The 10608-nt window shown below is 43.1% G+C and overlaps 1 protein-coding gene across 1 annotated transcript in view; it reads left to right on the top strand.

Annotated features, from left to right (window-relative positions):
- The first annotated feature begins 4165 nt into the window (after positions 1-4165).
- The window catches only part of CDH2 (cadherin 2), a 400644-nt gene continuing 394201 nt past the window's right edge, over positions 4166-10608 (top strand). Inside the window, exon 1 of the mRNA XM_077270394.1 lies at positions 4166-4957. Coding sequence (XP_077126509.1) covers positions 4883-4957 — 75 coding nt within the window. The 5' untranslated portion in view covers positions 4166-4882. The remainder of the gene's footprint in view (positions 4958-10608) is intronic.

Below are 10608 nucleotides of genomic sequence, written 5' to 3'. Positions count from 1 at the left end.
AGGGGTTAAGTACATATTAAAAATGGGTATAGCCAAATTTCTATGGCCACAAAAGCCATATGGGTTAAATATAGTTTTGATTTGAAAAAATTAGTTTTTGGCTTTATAAAAAAGTTAAAAAAGTCAATTTTTGTCTTGTCTTACAATAATTCATATAAAATACCAAAGTTAAACCAAAACCATAGATTACAAAAATCAAATGAACACACACAACTTAAATGGAAAAAGGATATTTATATACACAAAAATGTTAAACTTACAACATAGAGACAGCAGGCTCTTGCCAGGGAATAGCACCCTGAGGTTTCACAAAACAATTAGTGAAAATATCACGGACTTTCAGTCCTGAAAGCGGACAACGCTGAGGGATGAGATATGGTCTAGGCCTACCCACATTGCCCAACACACCTTCAGCACCATCAGATGATAAGCATTCATGAAGTCGGGTGAAGTTATGTAGGACCACACATGCTTTGATGACCTCATTTACGTTGGCTTCACTCAGCTGAATGGCTGACTGGAGGATCCGCCATTTGGCACAAAGAATGCCAAAGGCGCACTCCACCAGTCGCCGTGCGTGTGATAGACGCAAATTAAATATCCTACGCTGATGGTCCAGGTTTCGACGGGGATATGGCCTCTTTACATGCCTGGTTAACTGAAAGGCCTCATCTGCAACAAGGACATATGGCACAGATTCTTGATTGGAGCCTGGAAGCTGACGAAGCGGTGGTAGGTCCAACTGGTTATTGCGCAGCCACCGACCCATAATGGAAGAATTGAAGACTCTAGAGTCTCCAGTCCTTCCATAGGCCCCAATATCTACAATTATAAACCTGTAGTGACTGTCAACCAGAGCCAACAACACTACCGGAAAATATTGTTTATAATTATAGAATTGGGACCGAGTCCAGCGGCTTACACACACGGATGTGTTTGCCATCAAGGGCTCCAATACAATTTGGAAATTGGCAATGCTCCTGAAATCCACAGGCAATCCACAACCAGTCTTCCATCTTGGGCACAGGCATGACCAGTTGATGAAGTCTGGACCAGATTTCAGAACAGGTAGAGCGGACTATGCCTGAGATTGTAGACCTCCCAATCAAAAATTCATGATGGAGTGCTGCATACGAAAGCCCAGTTGTTAAGAAGCTGAAAGCAGAAAATAAACATTACAATGTTTGAATGATTTACAACATTCCTATAGACCACAAGAACTGTGTGGAACTAACAAGCCAGGCTAGCAGTAGCTTAAAAAATTAACACTGGCTATGTGAATTTATCAATAATAACATATTCTAAGTACTAATTAGTAGAGTTTTTACATGTATTAATAATAAATTAACATCAGCTGCTAAGCATAGCTAAATAACACATTTATTAGAGACACATCATCAACATAGAGTATGAGGAGGAAGACATACCGTAAGGAGAAGACGCTCCTCAGCAGATATACATTTTCGCATCCTGGTGTACTGAAAGGTGATCCCAGGGCGCACTGTCTCCAACAAAATATCAAAGGTGGCAAGGCTCATGCCACAATATTGGAAAAACTTGTCGGGATGTGTCCGCAGAGATGCATAGAGCCGGTGGAAATGGCCTTTAGTGAGGAGTTGCCTCAAAAGCGGATGGACCCACATTCGTCTCCTCCTCCTCGGATCCACTATCACTGGGTATGGCTGCCCAAAGCGACGTGACAAAACCCAGTTGTATAGAACACGCTCAGTTGGGGTGAAATGAAGTAGGTCAGACATGTTGCCAACAAACCACCAACACACCAACAGAAGCACAGCAACAAAATGGCCAGATTGGAGGCTGCCACCTGTTGTAGAGGCAATAAATAGGGTCGCTGATGAGGATTTAAATTAATTTCAGGCCTCAAAACTGTTAAATGTCCATTTTGGAAGGTTGCGAGAAAAAACGCTATACGGATGCAATACGGAGGATTACATGCGTAAAAAACGCAGCCACACCTTCCCAACGGATCACATACGGATCACTGTTCAGGGAACATTTCTGCGTACTAGGCCCGTTAAAAACTCACCATATTTTTATACGTTAGGTCTGACCCCGGCCTTACTATGAGAGGAGGACCATTACTATGTGAGGAGAACCAATATCATGGGAAGAGGACTATTACTATGAGAGGACCATTACTATGAGAGAAGGACCATTACTATGAGAGGACCATTATTTTGTGAGGAGGACCATTACTATGAAAGGAGGACCATTATTTTGTGAGGAGGGCCATTACTATGAAAGGAGGACCATTATTTTGTGAGGAGGACCATTACTATGAGAGGAGGACCATTACTATGAGAGGAGGACCATTACTATGAGAGGAGGACCATTACTATGTGAGGAGGACCATTACTATGAGAGAAGGACCATTATTATGAAAGGACCATTATTTTGTGAGAAGGACCATTACTATGTGAGGAGGACCATTACTATGTGAGGAGGACCATTACTGCAGGAGGATCATTGGACCATTACTATGAGAGGACCATTACTATGAGAAAAGGAACATTACTATGAGAGAAGGACCATTATTTTGTGAGGACCACTACGATGAGAGGAGGACCATTATTTTGTGAGGAGTACCATTACTATGAGAGGAGGACCATTACTATGAGAGAAGGACTATTATTTTGTGAGGAGAACCATTACTATGAGAGGAGGACCATTACTATGTGAGGAGAACCAATATCATGGGAGGATGACCATTGCTATGAGAGGATGACCATTGCTATGAGAGGAGGACCATTACTATGTGAGGAGGACCATTACTATGTGAGGAGAACCAATATCATGGGAGGAGGACCACTACTATGAGAGAAGGACCATTACTATGAAAGAACCATTATTTTGTGAGGAGGACCATTACTATGAGAGAAGGACCATTACTATGAGCGGACCAATATTTTGTGAGGAGGACCATTACTATGAGAGGAGGACCATTATTTTGTGAGGAGGACCATTACTATGAGGGGGAGGACCAATACTATGTATGGAGGACCATTACCATGGGAGGAGGACCATTACTATGTGAGGAGGACAATTACTATGTGAGGGGGACCATTACTATGTGAGGAGGACCACACAGGCTCGTGTGTGAGGAGACAGAGACAGGGAGGAGGACCATTACTATGTGAGGAGGACCATTACTATGACAGGAGGACCATTACTATGTGAGGAGGACCAATATCATGGGAGGAGGACCATTACTAGGTGAGGAGGACCATTACTCTATGAGGAGGACCATTACTCTGTGAGGACCATTACTATGAGAGGAGGACGATTACTATGAGAGGAGGACCATTACTATGTGAGGAGGACCATTATTATGTGAGGAGGAACATTATTTTGTGAGGAGGACCATTACTATGAGAGGAGGACCACTATTATGAGAGGACCATTACTATGTGAGGAGGAACATTACTATGTGAGGAGAACCAATATCATGGGACGAGGACCATTACTATGAGAGGAGGACCACTATTATGAGAGGAGGACCAATACTATGCGAGGAGGACCAATATCATGGGAGGAGGACCATGACTATGAGAGAAGGACCATTACCATGAGAGGACCATTATTTTGTGAGGAGGACCATTGCTATGAGTGAAGGACCATTATTTTGTGAGGAGGAACATTAATATGAGGGGATGACCATTACTATGTATGGAGGACCATTACCATGTGAGGAGGACCATTACCATGAGAGGAGGACTATTACTATGTGAGGAGGACTATTACTATGTGAGGAGGACCATTACTATGAGAGGAGGACCATTACTATGTGAGGAGGACCATTACCACGTGAGGAGGACCATTACTATGAGAGGAGGACCATTACTATGTGAGGAGGACCATTACCACGTGAGGAGGACCATTACCACGTGAGGAGGACCATTACTATGAGAGGAGGACCATTACTATATGAGGAGGACCATTACTATGTGAGGAGGACCATTACTATGAGAGGATTACCATTACTATGTGAGGAGGACCATTACCACATGAGGAGGACCATTACTATGTGAGGAGGACCATTACCACGTGAGGAGGAACATTACTATGAGAGGAGGACCATTACTATATGAGGAGGACCATTACTATGTGAGGAGGACCATTACTATGAGAGGAGGACCATTACTATGTGAGGAGGACCATTACTATGTGAGGAGGACCATTACTATGAGAGGAGGACCATTACTATGTGAGGAGGACCATTACTGTGTGAGGAGGACCATTACTCTGTGAGGAAGACCATTATCATGTGGAGGACCATTACCGTGTGAGGAGGACCATTATCATGTGGAGGACCATTACTATGTGAGGAGGACCGCACCGGCTCGTGTGTGAGGAGACGGTGACAGGGAGGAGGAGCCGCCATCAGCAGCAGCAGCAGCCGCCCGGGACTCCTGCAGCCAGCGCCTTGTATTGTTATCAGTGTGTGAGGAGCAGGAGGAGGAGGCGGAGGAGACTGAGGGGCGCGCTGCTCCGTGTGATGCTCTAGTGGGAGAGCCACCTCGGCCGAGTCCAGTGAGGAGGACTGAGCCCGGGCTGCCATCACAGCACAAGTGCAGCCTCTGCCGGATCTGTACCTTCCTGCTGACCGTTATCTGCCGTGGACAATAGGAGAAGCGTCTCCAGCGTAGAGCGGACGGCGGCTGCTATCACTGTAGTGCAGCCCGGGGGCTCCTCCCGGGGGGAGGGTGGCAACTGCAGGATTCTCTGGAAATCACCCAGTGTGTGTTCTGGGCACGGGGTGCACGGATCAGCACCGCCGCCGCTTTCCTGTGCCAGTCGGAGATCGGGGACTCTTGTATTATTGTGCATCTGAAGCCATCATCTCCCCGGTCCTCACTACACCATGTGCCGGAGACAGCCCGGAGTGCGCGTCCTGCTGCCGACCCTGCGCATCCTGGCGGCCCTGCTGCTGCACCAGGTAATCCCAGCACTGCCCCGGCCACAGCACTGTCTGTGCCGAGCGCTACAGGCGGGGGATAGACACGATTTTATGTATACAGATCACTGCTACATAGATACACGGGGATATTATACACTATGTGATGTATACGGAGCACTGCTACATACAGGGGATATTATACACTATGTGATGTATAGAGATCACTGCTACATACATAATATTCACTATGTGATGTATATGGAGCACTGCTACATACATGATATTCACTATGTGATGTATACAGGTCACTACATGCATGATATACACTATATGATGCATACGGGTCACTGCTACATACAGGGGATATACACTATGTGATGTATATGGAGCACTGCTACATACAAGTCACTACATACATGATATACACCGTATAATGCATACGGGTCACTACATATAGACTATATACAGGTTACTACTACTGTGTACTGCATACAGATCACTACATATATGTTAGTATTATATACATGTCACTAGTACATGCTGTATACATGTCACTACTACATGCTGTATACATGTCACTAGTACATGGTATATAGATATTATTACTATATGTTGTATACATGTCACTACTACATGCTGTATACATGTCACTACTACATGCTGTATACATGTCACTAGTACATGGTGTATAGATATTATTACTATATGCTGTATACATGTCACTACTACATGCTGTATACATGTCACTACTACATGCTGTATACATAGCACTACTACATGCTGTATACATGTCACTACTACATGCTGTATACATGTCACTACTACATGCTGTATACATGTCACTACTACATGCTGTATACATGTCACTACTACATGCAGTATACATAGCACTACTACATGCTGTATACATGTCACTACTACATGCTGTATACATGTCACTAATACATGCTGTATACAGATGTCACTACTGCATGCTGTATACATGTCACTACTACATGCTGTATACATGTCACTACTACATGCTGTATACATGTCACTACTACATGCTGTATACATGTCACTACTACATGCAGTATACATAGCACTACTACATGCTGTATACATGTCACTACTACATGCTGTATACATGTCACTACTACATGCTGTATACATGTCACTACTACATGCTGTATACATGTCACTACTACATGCAGTATACATAGCACTACTACATGCTGTATACATGTCACTACTACATGCTGTATACATGTCACTAGTACATGGTGTATAGATATTATTACTATATGCTGTATACATGTCACTACTACATGCTGTATACATGTCACTACTACATGCTGTATACATAGCACTACTACATGCTGTATACATGTCACTACTACATGCTGTATACATGTCACTACTACATGCTGTATACATGTCACTACTACATGCTGTATACATGTCACTACTACATGCAGTATACATAGCACTACTACATGCTGTATACATGTCACTACTACATGCTGTATACATGTCACTACTACATGCTGTATACATGTCACTACTACATGCTGTATACATAGCACTACTACATGCTGTATACATGTCACTACTACATGCTGTATACATGTCACTACTACATGCTGTATACATGTCACTACTACATGCTGTATACATGTCACTACTACATGCTGTATACATAGCACTACTACATGCTGTATACATGTCACTACTACATGCTGTATACATGTCACTACTGCATGCTGTATACATAGCACTACTACATGCTGTATACATGTCACTAATACATGCTGTATACATGTCACTAGTACATGCTGTATACATGTCACTACTACATGCTGTATACATGTCACTACTACATGCTGTATACATGTCACTACTGCATGCTGTATACATAGCACTACTACACTACTACATGCTGTATACATGTCACTAATACATGCTATATACATGTCACTAGTACATGCTGTATACATAGCACTACTACATGCTGTATACATGTCACTACTACATGCTGTATACATGTCACTACTACATGCTGTATACATAGCACTACTACATGCTGTATACATAGCACTACTACATGCTGTATACATAGCACTACTACATGCTGTATACATGTCACTACTACATGCTGTATACATAGCACTACTACATGCTGTATACATGTCACTACTACATGCTGTATACATGTCACTACTGCATGCTGTATACATATCACTTCTACATGCTGGATACATATCATTACTACATGCTGTATACATAGCACTACTACATGCTGTATACATGTCACTAGTACATGCTGTATACATGTCACTACTACATGCTGTATACATGTCACTACTACATGCTGTATGCATATCACTACCTACAGATAACTTGTGTTCCCACGTCCGCACACCCATCTCACCATTCATGCCCTATGACAAGCATTCACCACTGGCCCAGGGCATTGCCATGATCTGTGCACCATGGTACCAGCCTGTTTGTAGTGCTCTCTACTTTTGGGTTATGTGTGTGGAGTGCCCCGTGGCCCCCGCCCTGGGGCGACCCTTATTGCTGCAGGTCCTGTAGGCCTCTTGGGGTCAGTGACATGTAATGAGCAGGATTTGTCCCCTGGTATTGCCTGCGCCTCACATGCACCTGCTGGGGTTGTGTAGTGCCAGGACCTATGTCACCCTGTTTGTGGCTTCTCATAGTAGTATTACCCAGCCTGTCCATTCTTATTTGCCACAAGATGTGGAGGGAGCTGGATAATAGGACATGTACTGTGTACGGCGCACAGAGGACGTGTGGGGTGAATCTGACACCGGGTATTATGTGTCCTGCCTGTCTCAGCCTGCCTCACTTCTTCCACACACCATTCCCTGTACTGCTCTAACAATTTACATGACACTTGTACACTTCCCTGTGCCCACCACATGTGCGCCACGCATGTATTTGTAAGGCCACCACCAGATAAACCCAGGGGGTAACCAAACACCAGAAGTGCCTTTGTGTCACCATGGCGATTGAAAGGATTACAGCACAATCTGTTTTCGCTGCCCCTCGGGGCTACTTTATTAGCATCCTTGATGGGCACCTACTGAGTGCAGGAAAGAAGGTCAAGCTGGTACCTTTCCTTAAATGCATGAAAAAAGGGGTTAAAACGGAGGCTGTTGCCAACTGCAGCACAGATGGTGCAGATCATCATTGCTTAATACTATTTACAAGGAGACCGAGCCTCAGACCCTCGCCGGCTCCCCGGCCTCTTGCCTATATTCCCACCTTCATAACGTGGATTATGCAGAGAGAAGTTCCCATGATGGAGGTGGCCTTTCCCATTTCTGTGGGGCGGAGGTCTTAAGGCTAAGTGACTGGCTCTTTGTGTGGCAGGCATGTTTAGCAGCGAAGCATTTCTTTGTGTGATTTGACATGGTGACAATAAGATGGTGGGAGTGGTGTCTACCTGCCCCCTCCCATCCGCTGCTTGATTATTTAGTAATGCCGATAATAAGCCTTATTTGTGTCACTGTCCGCCATAGATTTGCTGCAGACATTTCCCCCCTGTTCCTGTTCTTTTCCTACCTTGTGTGTCTGGTGCGTCCATTATATAGCATGTTCCTTCTGTACATCTGCCCTGCCTCGTCTTACCTTCTGCTCCTGTCACTCTCCTCACCCTGATTTTTGCTTTTCTTTTCAGTGCTCATTTCAGTAGGGCTTCTGTGCTGAGTACTGTCCATGGTGTTTAAGCTGGAGCCAGCCGAGCCGTGGGGATTACTTACAGTCTGCCTCCAGGTTTTACAGTCTATAAGCCATAATGTGCTGACTGGCTTCCTGCTTTTATGCTCTCTCCTCGCTGTCTTTCTACAAAACGAGAATGAGAGGAAATGTCACTAAAGTCGCCGCCATTTCTCCAAGGAGAAGACCATAATTCAGCGGCTAGCCCTGGTCTTCTGGTTGGAGGTGCACACTGGTCCCCAAACGAGAAGTGAATTACACCAACCACTCCAACCACATATTCCTCACCGAGATGTCACTCTGCGAACCCTCTAACCCCAGATATTTCCCACATGAGAACTTCTTTCCTCCTGACTACGAGCATGATAAATGTGCTCAGCGTTGTGTCCTCGCCAGTCCCCTCCATGAACTTCTCCCTGGTTTATGTAATATTATATCCCCAAAAGCCACATTGGCCCCTTCATATTACCCCCGAAGCTATTGTCCAGGTCCCCATGGATGAGAGAGAAGTGTTTTTCCTTTTTTTTTCCTCATCCCACCGCCTGCTCACTGGTCTGAGGGCTGACCACGTTCTTAGGCCCCAGTCCTCCAATGTGGACTTCTGGCTAATTCAATCCATAATAGTTTTTTTTTTCATGCACTCCAAATAATTGCCCTCTCCCCTAATGAGTGACATTCAGCAGGAATATAAAAAGACGCTGGCTGCAGACGTCAATGGCCAACATTCAGCATTTTCACTTTAATTACATTTTCTTGCACAAGAATTAGTTTGTGTCCGATAAGGAACGCGCCGTCTGTTTGTCTTCAATAAGAAAGGACGTGCACTCCTGAGCATGTGACATTTTATTTCTGGGGATTTAATGTGAGAAGGTGACAGCTTGTTGGGAGATTTTAGATAAGCTCTTATGCTGGGGAAGTTTAACATTTGAAGACAGGCAAACAGGAAATAGACTTGTGTTTCATCTGTATCGGGGGCATCAGTAATGTTACAGCTCTGGAATTTCATTTCCCCTTAGTGGTTTTGCTCCAGATCATATTGGCATGTGTCATGTAACTATTTTATCCCAAGTATATACTATACATTTTTTTTTATTAAGGCTTTTTATTACAATCCATTTCCTAAATAAATGTTTTAAATCCCATTTTATTGTCAGGGATCCAATAAATCATAGCATTTGCTCTTAAATTTATTTATTTTGCTGTATATTAGCAGGAGGTTAGGAAAAATATATTGTAGATATAATTTATTAATTTATTTTTTGCAATGTGCTGGAATTTTATTACATCAAGTAGTTGTGGATGGATTTCTATTCCTGTGAATAGGAAATACAAAATAAATGTAAAGTAAATATACATATACAGTATATATATATGCATACAAAAGTGAGTAAATAAACTATAAAGTAGGAGGCAATAAATAAGTGCAGCAGTAGCAAAAATATGTACCATATGTATTTATTAATCAATCTATCGAGCTACGTGTATACATATATATATATATATATATATATATATATATATACATATATACTGTACATGTGTGTGTATTTGTAGAGCAGAAGTGAATAAGTACTTTAGTATGGAGTATTTTAAGAATACATAGGGCAAACCATGTGGTATCAGTCATATTTAGGAGTCAATATGACCACTGATATAATCAGAAATGGTACCTGGCTCAGATGTGTCTCTACCTGATCTGGAGAGAGTATAGCATGGATAATACTTATAGTATGTGCTCATTTTGACAGAACAGTAAGGGCAGTATTATAGTGCTGCTTCAGACCAGAGGCCATATCGATTAAACCACTTCAGTAAAATGGAGACTTAACCCACCAGTGACATAAAGTATCTGGATAACCATAAACTTTTTCAATTTGATGGATGTACTTTTGTAAAAGAAGGAGGCATCTTATGGTACTCTGCTTAAAGGAGAAAATAGGATTTGGGGAGAGCAGCATTTCTTTCTTTAG

The sequence above is a fragment of the Ranitomeya variabilis genome, chromosome 6, assembly GCF_051348905.1.
Source record: "Ranitomeya variabilis isolate aRanVar5 chromosome 6, aRanVar5.hap1, whole genome shotgun sequence".
Classification (NCBI taxonomy): Eukaryota; Metazoa; Chordata; class Amphibia; order Anura; family Dendrobatidae; genus Ranitomeya; species Ranitomeya variabilis.
The sequence above is the reverse complement of the archived record's forward strand: the minus strand, read 5'-3'. Positions and strand labels throughout refer to the sequence as shown.